General features: G+C 42.9%; 1 protein-coding gene across 2 annotated transcripts; it reads left to right on the forward strand.

Moving 5' to 3' along the window:
* Positions 1 to 2618: 2618 nt before the first annotated feature.
* LOC111948646 (hepatitis A virus cellular receptor 1 homolog) lies at positions 2619 to 11119 on the forward strand. 2 transcript variants are annotated; one of them, XM_023962552.2, is made up of 7 exons: positions 2619 to 3322; positions 4804 to 5005; positions 8420 to 8559; positions 8730 to 8801; positions 10264 to 10337; positions 10442 to 10538; positions 10633 to 11119. In XM_023962552.2, exons 1-7 carry the CDS (start codon positions 3280 to 3282, stop codon positions 10710 to 10712), a joined length of 708 nt encoding a protein of 235 aa, XP_023818320.1. In that variant the 5' UTR covers positions 2619 to 3279; the 3' UTR covers positions 10713 to 11119. The 2 variants fall into 2 exon arrangements, with proteins under 2 accessions (XP_023818320.1, XP_023818319.1); XM_023962551.2 differs by having other exon boundaries at positions 2630 to 3322; positions 10436 to 10538.
* Positions 11120 to 20269: the final 9150 nt, after the last annotated feature.

Here is a 20269-nt window from a genome sequence, read left to right on the forward strand (position 1 = left end):
TTAAAATTTTTGATACAAAAATGTGCATAAAATAGTCCATAGTCTTTTGGCGGTTAGACTCTGGGCCGATGATGTCTTCATCCTAGTGGGAAAAGCTTGGAACAGAGATGGATAAACCCCAGAGCCTAGGCACTGATGGTGGTAAAGGCCAGTCCATGACATAGTATTGGTCCAGGTGGGGAACTGGGCGGTGGAAGGCTGGCAAAACCATCTGAAATGTGGAGAGAAAAACGTCCATAAATTTAAAACAGAAATATGATTCTGATTGGCTGAGAAAAGAAGGCGGGGAATTTAACTACTGATTTAAAATGAGGGCTTATTTGATGAGTGGCGTGTAGAGTGACACAAGAAGAAGTGAGGTAGATCTACCTTTTGAAATTGTGCCAAAGCTTCACTTCTGTATTTTGAAAAGGACGCTATCCATATGTCAATGCCAAATCCAAGTTCCTGACTGGTCAAAGATCACCTGGTTTACCTTTTGACATGCGCACAATTGCATATCGGTCTTTTATAATTTTGGAGCATTATTTTCTACAAATAACCTTTATCCTGACCTGAAAAGTTCTTTAACCCTTGAATTCCAGAGCTTGTGTTGCATATCAGTGCAAAACTGCTTTTCTCCGCTTCACTATCTGTTGGAATTTAATTAACCAGTTAAAAAGTTATAGCGGAAAAGAGGTAAATTCATTTACCTGAATTTCTCCCTTGGGAGATTATTAAAGTTTATATCTATCTATCTATCCATCTTCAAAGAACATCAACACTGGAGCTAAAGCTTCTGGGTTAAAGGTTATACATCCTTTAAGAAGCATTCTGGGTCCTCTGTTTGGTTCCACAGCTGTGGCGGTTTTAGAATTTTTTTAAGAGGATGTTCTACCTTAAAGCTGGTCCTCTGGACTAACTGGATTTCCCCTGCTATTAACTGTAACACTACTTTCTTCCTTTATGAAGTACGTACCACACACACATGCCTACACACATCTAAACACAAAGAAGCTCAAAGTTTCTAATTAAATATTTGAAAGTCCCTGTACTTCACTGTTGTCATCTTAGTCATGTTGCCTCTTTAGCTATTTTTTATTTTTAAAACTGCATAACGTTTGAAAAAAAGCACACGCAGTTAGGCGGAAAGAGTTTATAAAAGTATACAAGAAGTACACAACAGAACCTCAACTGTCAAACTCAAATCTGTCCAAACTAGGAGGCTCTCCGCTTCTATCTGCTGCTGGACCGTACAAAGAAAGAGGAAATGCAAGAAAGAGTGATTAAAACAGAAAAATAGGGAAAAAGAAGTGCAGTTTTGACCTTTTTTTTTTAGTACTTTGTATAAGCTGGTTAGTCTGCAGAAACAAAGACTCAACACTGCTGTTTTGTGAAAAGTTTGCAGCCTTAAGTTTCCACTAATTTGTTTTTTTAGAATGCACACTCACATTTAAGTACGGTAAAGGAAAGTCTTCAATTTCCAATACAAAAGTGAAACTTTGGAGCATTTCCAATAAGAATACTAATACAATAGTACTAGGAACTTTGGGTTTCCGCCCCTTCACTCTATACTCCATCATCACTCCATAACTCATGTGAACATGATTCTCACTGTTCCTCCACATTTACATTCATGTGCTTGCCTTGGACTTTCTATTTGAATTAGCAAGATTAGCGTAAAGCCTCCAAACTGGGTCTGTCGTGTCATTGAATGTGTTCATAAACTCATCTCAGATGCTGAGCACTGAAAAATGTTTCCTGTGAAAGTTCACAGATGTTTGTGACCTCCTTTTGTGTGTTTGTTGTGCCCAGCTGTTGTGTTTCTGTAATAATCCAGATAGTCTGCTGATTTCACTGAACTTCCGTCTTCTTTGCATTTTGGGGACGTTTGTTGTTTTTCTCCAAACAAATCAGTGGACTAATAGCTGCTTTGTTTGTTTGTGCGGCTCAGCTGTCATGTGAGTCCATAAACACAGGGAGTCCAGATCTCACACACAGTTGGGATGATGCGGGCAGCAGTCCATGTTTTTGCTCAGGCTGAGATTAGAGACGAAGATAAAAGCCGTCATTCATGGATTAAAGATAATCCTTCTTAGAGATGTGTTGTCTATCGTGGAAAATGTCTTTCAAGTTCTGATCACACTTTTCAGGTCACATGACTCCCCTGTGGGTCTCTAGCTCCAGGTTTGGTCACTGGGTGTATGTGCAGATCATCCTTCTCCAGTTTTCTTGTCTTTTAAATTAAACTTTAAATGTCCAAACTCACAGTATCATATTTTCTAAATAAAGGTCTTTGTCTCAGTCTGCAGTATTGCTAGGATTTCCTGAACTGAAGGTGGAGGATAACCTTCAGCTCTCAGGCTCCTCCCATGTGGGACTAACGTCCTGTTCAGCACCGCCCTTAACTGAGTCCAGCTCTGTTGAAGGTTATAGTTTGTTAAAGGGACTTTCTGCCCAACTGTTGCATCTCGCATGTGCTCAGCCTCAGCACAAAGGATCACTCCACAGCTCTCTCAATGCAAACACATGGTTCCACATGTTCCTTCCTCAGATATAGGGTGAGAGGCTGAGTCACCTGGGGGGGCCCAGCCACATGAAGATAAACTGGCTGAAGGGGGCCTCCCTGCTGAAGGTTTGGGGGTTTGTCCCACTGAGTGGAGGCCAGAGGGACTGTGTTTCTTGGCTGGCCTGAAGGAGTTGGTGGGAGCTCTGTGGCTTTGGGGGCCTTTCTTACTCTGTCAGCCCAAAATCCAAATCAAGATAAGTTACAGAAATTGAATAGATCATTCAATATTTCCCAGGGTTATGTAGGGTTATGTATTAATTTCTGCAATCCTGTGTTGAGCACGGACAGATGACTGTCGTAGGAAGTAGGAAGAACTGCTCATAGATTTATACATTTGGACCAACACAAACATGTATATTTGTGCCCAATTAAACCAAATTTGCAGCGTCTTAGTAGACTTGTTTTGCCAAAAATAGAACAAACCTGCCTAAAAAACACAAAGTCAGTTGTTGTTTCTACTGTAGTTCTTTTTTTATCTTTTTTGAGAAGATTTGTTTCTGGTTTGTCTCAAACAGATGACTCTCACACACTCTTTATGTGAAGGTTTTTGCATTTCTGAGCAGGGTTGTTTCTGATTGTTGGAGGTGGTTGTGTGTTTTCCAGGTCTCAGCTCTGTTGGGTAACATCAGTCTGAGTCTATAAATATTGCAGTGAATGGAATAAGGAAGTGTGAAAGATGACTGGTCCTTGTGATTCGTCCTGTCTGTCTGTCTGTCTGTCTGCAGAACAACATGCTGCTGCTTCTTCATGCCGTCTGGACCGGCCTCCTCTTCGGTGAGTCTGAACCTGGATCACAACACGGTGACCTTTGGACCATCAGAAAGGAAGGGACAATAAGTTTAAGAACATTTGAAAATTGAGATCGTTTTTAAAAGTTGTATTGAAAATAAGTTGCCAAGATAAAAGCCCATTTTAGGATCCATGTTTACATCATGTTCATTTAGAACTTGTGTTGAATTTGATTTTATTTACATTTATGGATCATGTTTTTCTTGTAATAGTTTGATTTTAAGGTAACGAGCAGTTCAAAGATGTTTCAAGCCAGATGACCTCAGTGTATGATTCATTTTGGACGTTCATTCGTTAATTTAAAAGGCTTTCTTAAATCATTGGACAACGGGGAAACCTTCCTGACATTATTTCCAGGATGAGTAAATGAATTTTGCTTATTTTTTCATTGAAGTCTAACTGACAGTGACACGAGGCCTCAGCTTCAGATTCACTAAAACAGACGTGCAGCAGCATGCATTTCAGATAACATGGCCTCCAATCCAACCACTGTAACCAGTCAAACCAGTGGCTGTGATATGAAGCTCCTCAGAAGCTTTACTCAAGCAGAATTTCAGCTCAGGAGCATCAGAAACTATAGTTGCAAAGTTTGCTATGTCTTCTAGTTCCCTGCTGTGTTTTCTTTTCAAGAACATGCTGTTAAACACATTTAGTTGCTTTTGCAGTCAGAGCACCGGTCAAACATGCTTTGTAGATGCTTTGCAGATGTTTACATTCAGCTTTTGGAGGAACTGTGACTTCAGAATGAACTCACATTACTAGAGGACTCAACCCCAAAGCCCAGAGGGTTTACTGTTTTAGCTCAGTCCAGCAGAGGCGGTCCAGAGCCCGGTTCAGTTGGCTCTGCCCCAGTAGAACAGGATTCTCTAAAACTGATGTCATTTACATGAAACGTCATGTTTTAAAGTGAGACGTTTTCAGCATCAATCCCTGAAGAGAGTGGATGTGACAAACCAACATAAACCAGTCTGCTCCTGATTCACAGCAATTCGAATAAAGAAAAAATACTCAAAAATGCAACTTTAAGGGTAATTTTCTTTATATATGTCTTCTATCATCAGAAAACTGCACAAGAACATTTCAAAAACTACACTTTAATCAGAATTGGTCTTTAAAGATTCTCTTTGATCAGTTAAATGATGGACTCCTGTCCTGTCAATTCCCCCAGTACAGTCAGACCACCTTATTCTCCACTGTGTTACATGTACAGATTTGGACATTTTCTCATATGACTCACGCCAACGATCTATAGGTAACTTCATGAATTGAAACCAAAAAATGTTCTAGCAAAAACTCTGAAGATATCAGAGATGCATTGTTACAGGAACAGGTGATCAGGTTTCAAAGTGAAGACCTAATGAGCTTCTCTCTGGTGTCCCGCCGTCAACACTCTGCTCTGAGCTTGACAACAGCATCACCTTGTGGACGCCAGAGGAATGACATCCCACATGTCTGCCTGTGTTCAGCAACAGCCCGCGTTTCGGCGACGGCCACTGAGACTGTTGTGGGCGTGGCCGGGGGGGACGTCACGCTGCCCTGCCGCTGTAGGGCGGCACAGCAGGTCGGGGTGGAGGTGTGCTGGGGGAGGGGCGAGCCCTCAATCTTCAGCTGCCACAACGCAGTTATCAGCGGGACTGGAAACCACGTGACTTACAGACGTTCAAAAAGGTAACACTGATCACATGACCACGAAACTGTAATGAGTTGGAGTAATCTGATTACTTCCTTGATCAAATCGGACCTTTTAAACATGTGCTAAAAATTATATGATCAAAAAACAAAACTAATAACAGATTTCTGACCGAGTCAGCAAGCTGCTCCTTTTAAAATTCCAATACCGTGCAGATTCACATTCACAAGACAGGTTATATAAAACATCAACAGTTCTTCTGTTCCAAAAGATGCAGAAATAATGAATAGCTCAGGAAAACATCCAGCAGATCTGTGGAGTGTAAATATTTCAGTCAGACAACTCATGCAGTAGTAATATTTATTTTCACATCTTTTAGTTTGCTTTCACATACTTTGTTGCTTTCACATTCATGTTTGAAAGATAAAAAAAGAGTTGTGTTTTTTAGTTCATTTTTAGATCTTGTTCTTTTTTTTTTTTTTTTTACTTGTCCTGTCCAACAGCTGGGCAGGCAGATGAGAACTGAGGGCCTCTTGTGTTGGGCATATTTTACTTTAACAACAGGGGTTATTAATCTTCATACAAACCAAAGGTATGTCTGAATAAACCACTTTAGTAATTGAGGCCAAACTTTATTAATTTCAACCATGTTTGAAAATCTTGGGTGTTGGACCGGACGGAAAAGGAAAGAAGGGAAGAAGAGAGAGGGACGTTAGAGAGAGGGGTAGGAGGGTGATAATAGGAGGGGAGGGGGGATAAGACCATGAAGCAGCATAAAGCAACAAGTTTACTGGTTGCTTATCATTACGGTAAGGTTCAAATGTAGTACAAAAAGGGCGGGGCCTGTCCACACACACACTCAAATGTTATCAACACACCTGCTAGCTGCAAAAAATGCCCACATGTCGACATGTACACAAAACAGATAGTGTTCACACACGCATACTTTTGCCTTAAAACCAACTAGTGTGAAATATTTCATTCATTCAATCATGCAAACTGTTAGTCCAGGGGTGAGCTAACTCCTGTGCTCAGGTGAGTGTTTATGTTTTTCTAAAATGGATGGTGGAATGTGAAAAGAAGGAAGGAGAGTGCCCAGCCATCCCCACCCCAAGACCTCCGCCGCAGCAGCAGAGGCAGCCGGAATCCCCCCAACGCCACACGGCAGCAGGCAGGGAACAACCGCCCCCCGGGCGACCAAGCCCGCCACCCAGGCCAGGGCCAGCAGGACTGCCGCGAGGCCCCCAAAGCCAGAGAGCAGGGAGGCATGGGGGGAAAGAGAGCGCCCAACCAGGAGAGCAGCCCCCCCCCCCGCCGTGCTGGGAGAGCCCAATGCAGGGCCACAGCGGAGAAGGACGCCCACAGCCCCAGACGAGCACCCATTACAACCCAGGAGTTCCGGGCATCCCCCCGCCCCAACCCCAGGTACGAGCCAGGACCCCCCAAGGGAGACCTGCTCCGCACTCCAGGCAGCCACCCACCCAGCCCACGGTTGGTCCAGGGAGGAGCTAGGCAGGGCCGCCCCCGCCCAGGAGGGGGGTACCCCGGGGAAAAAAGGGCGCCCACAAGGGGTGTTGTAAATATTGCCCGACCAGGCTCGGCCACAGTTGGAAATTTGGCGGGGCCCAGCGTTTAGGGGCAAGGACCAGAACCCACCCCCCAGGGACACGAACACCCCCGGCTCAGGTGTAATGTGACCCCCCCCAAGCGGAGAGAGCACCGCCGGGCCCAGGAAGCCGGCACCCAGTGGACACGGCCGCCGTTGCCAAGGGGCCTGTACCCCCCACCAGGGAAGGGGTAGGGGACAGATAGTCCTAGGTCTCATCTTCCTTGCAAAATGTAAAATGTGTGTGCGTGTATGTGTGTTTGAGAAGGTGTGTTTGCATGTGTGTGTGTTTATGTTGGAATGTATATATTGAGGGGGAAGGGGTGTGTGTACTAAGGGGGGTGCAGTTAAAATTGGCGGGTAGGGCACTAAGGGGACATCTCCTGATTACTCATAGTGATGTCTCCTCACCCTCCCCACCAAGGGGCCCTAAATGTTTAAGGTGCGGTTAAAATTGGCAGGAGGGTGTTAGGAGGACATCTGCTGCTTGCTGGCAGTGATGTCCAAGCACCCCCCTACCAAGGGCCCTACATGTCTAAGGTGCAAATAAAACCGAAAGAGGGGGGACCCACTCCATACGGCAACAATAGGAGGGGGGCCACTGCCAAGTAGCCACCCCCCAAGGCGCATCGCAGGCTAAACCCCCCACCCCCTCACCCTAATATGAGGTTATATGAGGAAGGGGGTAAGTTGGGGACAGCTGGTAGTCAAACAGCTGCCCCCCAGGTAGTTTGCTGCCCCCCAGCAAAGGGGCCAGGCCCACCCAGCCCAGGGGTCCCACCCCCGGGGGCGCCAACACCCCAGGCCCAGCACCACCCACCCCACACAGAGAGAGAGGAGCCAGAAAGCGCCCCCCCGGAGCAAGCCCAGGCCTCCACCCCCAAACGCCGGCCATAGAAGAGCTCTGGTCAGGCCTCGATGGGACCGAGGCAGCCAACTGGGCGGGGCAACCGCCGATTGCCTCAGCGGAGACCCCGACCCGTCAACCCCCCCCCCGTCCCGTACCAATAGTGGCCCCCCCTCCCCCATCAGGACAGGGCCGACAAGCCCCCCATCCCACCCCACCCCACCCGAGACCCCGCAGCCAAAGCGGATGTCACCCAGAGCGACCGGGGGCCCCAAGAGGGTTGTCCCGTCCCGTCCCAGAGCCAGGGAAGGGCCGATCCCAGCCGTAGATGGGCAGCCCATCCAGCGCCGCTGCCTCCCCCCCCCCGAGCAGGGCCCCCCGCCAACCCCCCCAGAACAGGCAAAGGGACCAACCCCCCAAGCCAAGCCAGACCACCACTCCACCCCCCCACCACGCACCCCCACACCCAAGCCCAGAGGACCACGCAGCGCCCCAGCCCACTCCACCCAGGCACCCAACCCCCCGACCAACGGAGCCCCCACCACCCCCCGCCAGGCACCGGAGGCCCCAACCCCCACCCCGAACCACGGCAGAAGGGCAAGGAGCAGCGACGACCAGGCCTCCCCACCCCCTAAGTCATGGAGTTAGCTATGGGAGACCAGAGAGACCGAATTCTTTCAAAGTTACTTGAACTTTGGCCTGTCATTATTTCCAAGCTGATATGATCAAGCAGCAGATTTCTGTGTTGACTTATATTTATATTTTTCTTGTTTTTCCAATTTATTAAAATAGTTTTTTTAGCAATACAAAGAGTTATGAAAGTGATAAAGCCTAATCCTCCTTCTATATCAATGGCACTCATGTTTAGATCTTGTTCTTAACTCCCCTTCAGATCCAAATATTTAAAAAAGCATACAGAAACAGGGAGTCTTCTGCTGACATCTGGACCCCACATAGTCTGTTTTTTAAAGCAACATTCCTCCTCTTCCTCCTCTGCAGGTACTCCATGTCCTCCTCCTCTTCTCTTTACATTTTCTCCTCTCGACCAGCAGACGCTGGTTTCTATCACTGCAGAGTTCATCTTCCAGGCCTCTTCAATGACCAGGTGTCGATCGTGCACCTCCTCATCATCAGAAGACGTAGGTTTGATTCCATGTTTTCACAGGTCCCTGGCTTTGTCTCCTAATGAAATGTTCTGTTATTTTCTACATATGAAGAGATGAATGTGGTGTCTCCGACCACGTCAAGTTCAGTTTGTAGCTTTTGTTCTTGAATGTCTTCATTTTCTTAAAGGCTGCTCCTCCTGCAGCTCCAACTTTAATTTCTCAGCACCCAACCGATGAAGACGAGGAGAACTCAGGTGCAGGACACACCACGAAGAGTGAGTACTATCCCAGCAGAATACTCCTTTGACTTCAAGGGAAATACACATAAAGAAACTGCTGGAGGTGAAATTAGAACTTACAGTCGTTTTATGATTCAGTCATTAGGGTTTAAAAACTTGAAGTAAGCAGATAAGGTTTTGACAGTTAATAGTGTGTGAACCTCTGGAAGATACCACGTTAAAACAAACAACATTTTCCAACCTCCATCCATTCTTTATGTTGTAGTTCCTCCTACTTACAAATGTATACGAAATAATCAGACCTTCATGTTAAAAACAGTTCCTTCTGTCACTCTGGAAGGTTCTGGTTCTAGTTCTGGTTCAAGTGAAGCTCCAGAAAAGCTTCAGGGATGTTTCTGCATACTGAGGCAAATCCCAGTTCTGTCTCCGAGATGATTTTACAGAATCACAGTTGTAATTTTGTAATGTAATGTAATGTTTGTTGTTGTTTAAAGACATTCAGAACCAATTTCAGTTCATGTTGCCACAGGTGTTTCCTCAGACGGAAATGTGGTCAAAGCGGAATCTTATCAGTTTGGTGTTCAGAACAAGTGTTTCTAGATTGAAATACTGGTGAGAAGTAATGTTTTCAGAATAAGAGGATATCAGTCTGTGGGAAGGTTTTACTCCAAAAAAGACCTGTGGACTCAGTTAGTGCGAGATGCTGATAAATAGCCGTTCTCATGTGAGGTCTACTTTCACACGTGAGAACCAACGGCTGAAGCAGAACAAACCCCCTTGAGCTACCAGCAGCTTCAGTTCTCCTACTTTCTTTGGTCTGTCTTCATTCTCATTGAAGTGAGTCACACTTTGTTGCAAGAAAACAAAGACCCTCGTTAAGAGTCCTCTTGTTTGGTCCAAGCCAAAGCTCAGGTGAGCTTTCACACCTGCCAATCCAAGAGGACAATCAGAAGAAACCAGTTCTGGATTAGAGCGGAACAAGATGGATGTTCTCCAAAACACCATCAGGAAGACAATGACTCAGGACGCCGAAGAGCTGTCAAGAATAATTCAAAGTAAAAATTTGATTGTTTGTTAATAATTTAAAATACGTTATAGCTAAACTTCTGTTTACATAGAGAGAAATAATCCGAAAAAAGAAATGTCCTGTGTTTCTCAACAACATTTTGGTATGAAAGGAGAACAACTTTGTAGTTTCTGTATTATAACTTATTTAGGATTAACAGGGTTGAACAGTTGTGGAGTGGTTAGCCGCTCTAGCTCTTGCCCAAAGTGACAAGGCCCTGGTTCAAATCTCACCTGGGACCCTTTCTGTATGGAGTTTTTTCTGGGCATGTATTGCTTTTCTCCAGCTTCCTTCCAGAGTCCAAGCACATGATTACTAAGTTAATTGATAACTCTAAATTGTGAGTGTGTGGGCCTGTGAAACCCCCCTTCACTAAACTGCATCCAGGATTTAAGTAATCTATTTCAGTATAAGTAATTTATTTATCTATAGGTGACGTCATGGTACCAACAGGAAGTGATGTCACAGACAGCAACAACCCAGACGTGGTGGTAGCTCTGGTTCAGGTATTACATGACATCAGTAATTAAAGTTACCGTAAATTTTGGTGTGGGGGTCATTATTTCCCTGCTGACTCTGTTTTTGTTGGTTTGTTTGTTGATAGTCACAGGTTCAACAGGAAAATTCTCTGCACATTTTCATTGGAAACACTCTGCGATTCTCCTTCTTCATCTTCATCCCTCTTTTGGTCTCAGCTTGGTTTTACCGTCAGTAAACACACATTTACCTTTTCAAGTATTTTCAGTTCTAACTATGCAATAGTGGTGTCAAAACTACAGGCTGCACTTGTGTTTGTTGCAGGAGTTTGGAGATCTAACCTGAGATTTCCAACAAATACGAGACCAGACCAACCAGAAGACGAGGATGATGATTCTGTGTGAAGAGGAGACAATCACTGTTGTCTTCTCCAGGTTACACCACAAGGCTCTAAATTCAGACTTGTGTTTTTCTTTGGATTCCACTGTCGTTTCTTTTTAAAAGTTTTTTTTTTTTTAATGTTGTCTTGCAAGTTTGTTCCATGAATCAGGATTGCTTTCAAGAAAAACATAATCATTCAAGTTCTGCAGGTCTGTGTTTCAACGTCTCATTTAAAAAAAAAAAAACAGTTTTCTAAAAGATTATTTTTCCTTGTTTTGTTGCCATTGTGACCACACAATGAAAATTGCCACTGTTTTTTATTTTAAACTACAATAATGTTCTTATGAATAGAATATGCTTTTAGCACAAGAGAGCAATTCTTGATACAGTGAAGAATTCAAACATATTAAACCTTTGTTCATTAACCTCATACATCTGAACACTCTGGATTATTTAAAATTTGAGAGAAATTTATGCTATCAAAAGTTGAGTTTTATTTAAGCTGAATAGCTGCATAGAAAGCACTGTGGTTGTTTAAAATGAATACAGTAGCTGATTTTGTTAAATTAAACAAAAATAGGTTTTCTGTTTTTTTACTTTAACCTTAAATTCATGTACTGTGAGCTAATGGTATTGTCTCACAAGCTTAGGAGGTTCTGAACATGAGTGCTGCTTTGACATCTATGTCAGTGCATGGCTCCGCCCATATGGGTTTTCTGAAGAGTCATTTTGTGTAAGAGAATATGAGATTTGTGACCCTGCACAGTAGCATTTATGATTTTTGCTTCTATCTAGTCATTTGTTAAAGCTAAGCATTGATTTTTTTGTTTAGTCTGCTTTGTCAGGTTTGGATGAGGTCAATGTGGTATTATACTGTACATGTTGGGGTTTGAACCCTAGACAAGGGGACATCATGAGGGGCGGGCCCACTATGTGGAGCAGCAGTGGGAGTTACACACTGTGTTGTATTGTTTCTGTATATTCCATAAGGTCCAGTCTTAAGCACGTCCCGTCCCACAGCCTTATTTAAAAGCAAAAACTCGACATGGTGTCAGAAGTAGGACGCAGTTAGACTGATAGAAAAAAAAAGACCAGCGGAGCACGGCAAAAACGCAGGATGTCAGAGGAGTAAATTGCAGCACTTCAGCTATCCCAACTGCTACGTTTACCATACACACTCTAGTTTTTTGACTTCACAAAACCACAAGAATAGTTTTGGATTATATTTTTGGATTAGACAATTTCAGATCGCAAGCAACCTGTGATGTCTGATTAAAACCAGGTAAACACGTTGGTTTACTGCATGGGGAATGAAGCAGAAGATGTGCTGAGAGGGCTAAAGTTAATGGCGGAGAAAAAGAAACAATATGCATCGGTAAAAGCCGGCCTCGACTCTTTCTTTGTGCCCAAGAAGAACGTAATTTATGACAGAGCCAAGTTAAATCGGCATGTGCAACAGCCGGAATAAACTGTGGATTCCTTCATCATGACGCTTTCCGGGTTAGCCGAACACTGTGACCATGGACAGATAAGTGATCTGTGACAGGTTAGTGGTTGGCATGAGAAACATAGCCCTGTTTAAAAAGCTACAGTTGGATGACAGACTAACCCTGGACACTGCCATCATAAAAGCTAGGCAATCTGAAGAAGTTAGGTGACAGCAGTCAGACTAAAGAGGAGAAAACAGCAGTGCTAAGTGCTCAAATGTCGATGCTGTTCATGTTAAGAACTACAGAAAGCCCAGATTTCCTGCTAAGGCTCAAAGCACAGTCACAAATGCAGACCGAGTTCACAAAAAATGTGCGTCCACCGCCTGCACAAAAGCAGTTCTGTTTTAAGTCAAAGTCATGGTGTTTTATGAATTTGTTTTTAAATCTTCTGTTAGTCTGGTGACCTGTCCAGGGTGTCACCTGCCTTCGCCTGCCAGTGGCCGGGATAGGCTCCGGCAGCCCCGTGATCCCGAAAGGGAATAAACGGAATAGAAAATGAATTAATCTTCTGTTAGTGGGCTGATTATTTTAAACGTGTTTTTGAAGACCTCTAGCGGTCGCGCCAGGTATTATTGTTCAACATATTTATTTGAATGACCTTTATTGAAAAGTTCACATGTAGAAAACAGAAAGGACTGGCTAGCATGCACACACTTCATTTTTTGTTTTGCTTTGTTTTTCCAATAAACTTTATTGCACATCTTTCAATTTACAGAAATTCACATTCAGTTGCACAATAAAGAAACAATTGTTAATGTCACACATATAAGACCAAAAAACAATAACAGTAATAAGCCCTGTGTGTGCCTCTCTTTATTTTATTTTTTTTTTGTTTTTTTTATAAATGCTCATATACAAACCAAGTTAGGGTGAACAAACGTTATACATGCGCATATAGAAAAAAACAAAACAAAATAAAAAAACAGGCAAAGGCAAGGCAAAAAACAATTCAAAATAACAATACTTTTGATATATTTTGATAAATTACTGTAGTTTTCTTGTTTTTCTTTGGAATGCATTTAAGACACTTATAGTAATCAGAAAATTAGTTTAAAAAAATACTGAACAAGGGGCATGTATTTTTACATTTACATAAATGAATTAAATGTTTGCATAAAATAATAATAACATTGATGACATCAGAAATTGCCGGGTCCAGATTTTCCATATAGAAAAGAACATCAGGTAAAGAAAAAAAAGAAATATTTAAAACTTTGAGTGACAACCAATTGTGAATATCAGTCCAAAACATTTTTATCTGGTTGCAACTGTAAAAGTGATGTTCTAACGTTATAGTTTCAGATGAACAGAATATGCATGGTTCCTGCATGCACTTCATTGTCAGTACAAAGAATTTGCTGCATATGTCTCAAGTCAGAGGTTGCATCGCCGGTACGTGATTAAAATTTAATTTTGGGACTTTTGATTTTTGGTAAAATTAATATGTTCATCAGTCTTCTATTTTTTGAGTTTTGTACAGTAATGATGCATGCTATGCACGTATTTACATTAATTATATTGATCGTTTGCTTTCAGTTTTACCCTTTTCTATATCATTAAACCTGCTGACAACGTTCGACGGTCTTCAGAGTCGTGATATGAGAAGGTGTTTGAAAGCTCCTACATTAGACATGCATGAATCAGCACCAAAGCAAACCTGCAAATGATGTGAAGAGGTGCCCTCACATGCAAAATCTGAATGCCCTGCAAAAGAAGCTGCATGTCACACATGTGGAAAACAAGAACATAATGGCAAAGTGTGCAGAAGCAACATAAAGTCTGTGAATGCAGTAACTGTAGAGTAAGAGAGCCTTTTTTCTAGGACCTGTTTAAAGCTGGTGAAGACCCATGGTCGGTGCAGCTTCAAGTAAGACACAAGAATGTTACTGCTCTACCCACCGATGTTTATCGGGAAATAACACAAGGAGAAGCTGCAAAGTGTCTGGTGAAGCCAAAGCGTCTGCTGTTTGGAGCAGGTGGCACGGTGGCTTCACGTCCTGGGGATTGCAAAAGAAACACTGCGCAGCAGGAAAAAGACAGCCTCAGAGGACACACATTTATGTTTTGGATGATCTTCATACTGCCCTGCTGGGGTTACCAGCTATAAAACAGCTTCAACTTGTGTCCAGACTCAACAACATCACCATGGAGACGGTAAAACAGTTATATCCCCGTCTGTGCAGCGGTCTCGGCCTTGTGCAGAGACCATGTTCACTTAAACTGCAGCAGATGCTATGCCATTCTCCCTTCAGACTCCATGCAGGGTCCTGCTACCTCTCATGGATAACTGAAGGAGGAGATAGAACGCCTGGGAAAAATGGACGTTATCAACAAAGTTGAAGATTCCACTGAAAGGTGTCCAGGGATGGTAGTGGTCCCTAAGAAATCAGGTGCAGTACGAATCTGTGTGGACTTAACCAACATGAAACAAGCAGTTTGCAAAGAAAAATGTATCCTGCCTTCAGTTGAGCACACCTTAGGGATGCTAGCAGGTGCAACAGTTTTTAGCAAACTGGATGCCAAAATGGGCTTCTGGCAGGTGCCATTAACTGAGGAGTCTGCTAAGTACACCACTGTCATAACACCTTTTGGGTGCTACTATTGTTACCGTTTGCCATTGCATCATCCCCAGAACATTACCCTGGCAGGGGTGCTGTGGACAACATTCTGGTCTGGGGCAAGACCTGAGAAGAGCACGATGAGCGGCATGCGTTGCTGGAGAAAGCACAGAAGGCTAGCATCATGCTATACATCGATAGATGTATGTTCAGATGCCATTCAGTCAGATTTTTGGGTCATGTGATCTCAGCAGCAGGTGTACAGCCAGACCCAGAAAAGACAAGTGCAGTTCAGGAGATGAGTGCACCCACCAATGTCAGTGAACTAAGGAGTTTCCTGGGTATGGTGAACCAGTTGGGGCAGATCTGCCAATTTGGCAGAGAAAGACAAAGTTTTGCGGGATGTGCTGTAGAAGAAGAACCACTGGTACTGGGGGCCACAGCAGCAGACAGCTTTTGAAAGGCTTAAAAAATAACTTTCATCCACACCAGTGCTCACACTGTACGACCCAAACAGTGTGCTGAAAATCTCAGCTAATGCATCTTCTTTTGGGCTGGGAGCAGTTTTGCTGCAGAAAAGCAATTCTGAGTGGGCACCTGTGGCTTATGCATCCAGGGCGATGACAGCGACTGAGCAGCGATATGCTCAGGTGGAGAAAGAGGCGCTGGCTGCAACATGGGCGTGTGAAAGGTTCAGCTGCTTTGTTCTGGGCAGATCATTTGAGTTGGAAACTGATCATAAGCCTTTGGGGAGTCTGCTGGGTGGCAAAGCATTAGACGACCTTCCACCTAGGATCCAAAGATATACAATGAGGCTCATACAATATACAATATACAATACGTAGCTGGCAAAAACTTATGGACAGCAGACACCCTGCCACGCGCCCCCCTCAGAGCATCAGGAGCACACAGGTGCAAGCCTGCTAGAGGACACTAACATCTATGTGGACTCTGTCATCAGCAACATACCTGTCAGTGGAGACTATCTGAATAACCTAGCTAGCTATTGCTATTGCCATGCTGAAACGTGACAAGATTAAAGGGAACATGTGAAATGGACACGGATGAAGAGGGCGCGTGTGCACCTCTGCTTGAGTCTCCTGTTTCACGTCCTCTTTCAAAGACGCAGTGTTCAGGAAAAAAAGAAGAAAAAGTGTCAACTGCTGATATTTTCAATGCAATCTGCAAATTAACGGGCAGATTTGCTTCCCTTGAAGTGAAGATCTGCAGAAACACTGGAGATATTGTAAGGATCAAAGACGTGGTGGAAGGCTTGGATCACCAGGTTTAAAAAAGCGAGGAAAGTTGCATGAGGCGAATCACAGATTTACTGGCCTGGAGATGAGGACGGATCAAATGCAGCGTTACAGCCGCAGGTGGAATCTAAAGATGTTCAATTCACAAATGAAACAACGGAGGAACGTTTTTGAGGTTTTTGCCCAGATTGCTCCAGAAGAAAGACAGAAATTTGGCTTTCTCATTGCTACAATGCTTAGGACAACAAAATCACACCTCGACCAGTCATCATTAACTTCACAATAAGTGTCTTCAGGCAGAAAATCTGGAGGGCTTCAAAGGATGCTGCAATCATGGAAGAAAAGAACCTTCGAATTGATGAAGATTTGACCTTTCAGGAAATGCAGAACAGGAGAAAGATTTGGCCATTGGTGGAAAAAGCTCGGAAAGAAGGGAAAGGAAGCCACCTAGAGAGGACAGGATGCCATCATCGATGGAAAGCGAGTTTCAGCTGAAAATCTAAAAGACTGATTAATACTGATTAAGAAATAATCCCTTTACAATAGTCATTTGTTGGCTTAAAGGTTTACCTTGTGAAGGCATGTCAAACTTTGGATACGTTTTTGTTTCCAACTTAACGATGACTAACGATGCCCCAAATGATTGTGTGGATAGATTTCCAGAAAGAGCTCAAAACTCTCATTTTAAATTGACTGATTTCTTAATTAATAAACATTCCCTTATTGACACATGGCACTTTTTCAATCCAAATAGCAAAGAGTTTACCTGGAGTAACTCATAAAACTCTACGATCAAGAAGAAATTTATTGTTTAACATCCTGCAATTATCTACAATATACAACTAATATTTCTCATTGTTATGCCCCCTTCTCTGATCATAAAATGACATCTATCCAACTTAATGGTTCAAAAGACAAAACTAACAACAAATTAAGAGGGTATTAGAAATTGAATAATAAATTACTTGAAGATGAAAATTTCAAAAATTCTATTAGATGAGAAGCAAAACATATATTTAGAAATAAAAAGATGAATGCTAATTAGAAATGGAAATTCTTTCAATTCAGTCAGATCAAAAGCAATGGAACGAAGCAAAACTCTCAAAAAAACAAACATTCAAAAGAAACTATGATAATGTAAAGTCTTTATTAAACAAAACTTGCCTTTTTGAGAATGAAAAGACACATTTAACCCAAATTCAAAATGAAATAGATAAATTATATATTGATGCTGCAATTGCGCCTTCATGCTATCTAGAGCAAAATGGCTTGAGAATGGAGATAAAAATACTAACTACTGTTTTGCTATAGAAAAACGAAATTATAAAAGAAATACAATTACCAAGTAGAAAATTGATCCTACTATTTGTGCTGACCCCACAGAAATCGCGAAACAGGTAAAGGAAAATTCTATGAACAGGGCTCCAGACTGCGACCATTTGGTCGCATTTTGCGACCAAAATTTGAGAGTGTGCGACTGAATTTTACATCCAGTCGCACATGTGCGACCAGTAAATTTGCCCCCCCCCTCCGTATTTTTTATACATTTAACGTGGAAACGGCACGTCAATGATCAATGAAATAATCAATGAGATGCGAGCGCACACGCACGCAAACACACACACAAACTCGCACTCATACTCATGAGACGAGAGCACACAGTCGCGTAAGTGGCTAAAATGCGTGTAGGGGGAGGGGCATAGAGCTAATCGAGTGCTCGTAAACATCTGTGGGAATGAAACGGAGACAAATATAATCACAACCTGTGCGTGCATCTGAGCTATGAGCAAGCGAACCATTGATTCGTTCTTCCGCCCTGCGGCTAGTGTACCAGGGGCAGAGTCTACAGCAGGGGTCTCAAACTCGCGGCCCGCGGGCTATTTGTGGCCCCCACCTTGAGATGAAAGTTTAATTTTAATGCGTCCTGCCAGTTTGTATGAATCACATCTTTTCATCGTCGTGTGCGGAGCTGACAAACCAACCAATCACAGTGGAGTAAATGACTATTGGGGGCGTGACAATGACCGGGCTTGAAAGCAGGAAACCTGATAGCCCCCTCCCCGGATCACATGAAGGAGTTCCTTACTTTCCTTTTTAGAACGTATCTATTCGCTCGTAATTTTCTAAATGCATGCAGTCCGTGCTGAACTTTTCTCTGGGCCGCACAGACCCGGAGGTTACGGGGGTTAAGGTTAAGCGCGCGGCGTCACATCCCCCCAACCAAACGGTTTATGCACGGCTGTTAGGGCAGCTCACCGCTCCCGCGGGAGTCGGGTCAGCTGAGGAGAATAAATGTCCCACAACTACATGCGTGACAGCTAACGAGGCTCTAGCATTAAACTCGTGCGAGCAACAACACGATTTAGTCTTAGACACACTTAAAACACGTGGTGAAAATGCAAGGATAGACGTGTTTGAGATGAACCAGCGGCTCGCCTGGATCATTGGGTTCAGTTCAATTTAGTTTTAATATTCCTCTCCCCCTTAGTGTGATCTGTGTTATTATATATTTTATAATTTATTTGAATGTTTTGTAATGGATGCAGCCTATTTTTAATCAATTGGTATTTTAAATTATTTCAATTTCTCACTTAACTACAAAAACCATCAGGACACATGTCCCATAATGCATTGTTTTGTAGTCATAGGGCAGCTTTCAGTCAGTTCAGTACTAAATTTCCAGCTGCGTTCGGTAGGTTGGGGCCTTGCTGCTCCCGCCCCTTTCTCCTGATATTTTTGTTTTGATTGACAGGTGATGTTGGAGCAAAAACAAAAATATATGTCACACACCAGGTGATCTTAATATGGAGTTAATTCAGTCTCAATAATCAGAAATGCACACAACCTGTTTTACAAATACACACGCTCCGATTCACAAATGTCATTTTATGCAAACGTGAAAAATAAATTCAGAAATACACACCCTGTGTTTCACAAACACACAGATTGTGTTTCACAAATGCACACTAAATGTTTTACAAATGCACAATAAGTGTTTCTCACAAATGTGCACACTGTGTTTCACAAAAAACATTTTAGAAATTCACAATAAATGTATCAGAAATACACAGTAGGTGCTTCACAAACATGATTTTTAGGTACACCTGTGATGTGAACTCACAGATCATTCGAACTGCAGACTGTGCATTCAAAATCCCGTTCTCGTTTGTGAATCTCCCCGTGTGTGTGAGAGATTTTTCTACGGTGAATATTGAGACTCATCTGACGGAGCGGGTCAACTAATGTCACCATTGGCTAGTGAATCTGTCAATCAAACTCATCGGCAAAGCAGGCGGGTTCGCTTTTAGCCAATCGAATGGCCCCTTACACTTTCTCTACGCTTTCTGCGGGTGGCAAAAGCCCCGCCCATATTTGATTCTGTACCAGTCGGTCGTTAGCGTGTTAGCCTTAGCATGGCTTGTCGGTTTATTGCCTTCGGTTGTCAAAAATTACTGGCTTGTGCAACTTTTCAGTGGACCTGGGAGCAAGGCAACAGTGGTTGAATGCAGTTGACATTGAATCCATCGAACTCTGTACTGGTCATGAGATTTAAAATGAATGTTTCACTCGGGATTGTTTGTACGTTATTCTCTTAGCTTTCATGCTAGCGTCATTTCAACACTCAGACACGGTTTTGATCATATGAAGGTGGAGGAGAAAAATCTTCAACTTCCACAGGTTTTGTGGAGAAACTGGCATCACTTTGCTCCGTACCACGCAGTGGGACTACATTACCTCAAGTTCATCTCACTGTCAATCACAGATACCCAATACACCTCCCCTGCTCAGCCCGAAGTCACTTTGCTTGACCTTAATTTTATTATTTTTTAATAACTCAAATGTCATTGATTTTATATTGTAACCATATACATATACACCTCTTGGCCAGGTCACCCTTGCAAAAAAGATCCTCATCTCTCTGGGTTTTATAGCTGGTTAAATACTACACAACAAAAGATGGTCATAGAACAACAAAGTGCAAACATTCACCCTTTATTGCAGAGTAAAATTCAGTGAAAACATGGACAGATTAAAACATCAACATTTAAGCAAATGTGGGATCTCTACTGATTTGAATTTTATTTAAACTGGAACTAATTTTCATAACTTCCTTACATACAATGAAGTCCCTTGAACAATACAGCAGTATTGATTTGAACTCTGTCTTACTCCCCTCAGTCTCTCTTCTTCTGTATGTAATTATGTCGCCTAAATTAAGTTCGAAACACACTGGACAGTAAAGATGTAGGTCCACTCCCAAACGGTCTGAATTCCA

This window comes from Oryzias latipes, chromosome 14 (genome assembly GCF_053564925.1).
Source record: "Oryzias latipes strain Hd-rR chromosome 14, Olatipes_Hd-rR_3.1".
In the NCBI taxonomy this organism is placed as follows: domain Eukaryota; kingdom Metazoa; phylum Chordata; class Actinopteri; order Beloniformes; family Adrianichthyidae; genus Oryzias; species Oryzias latipes.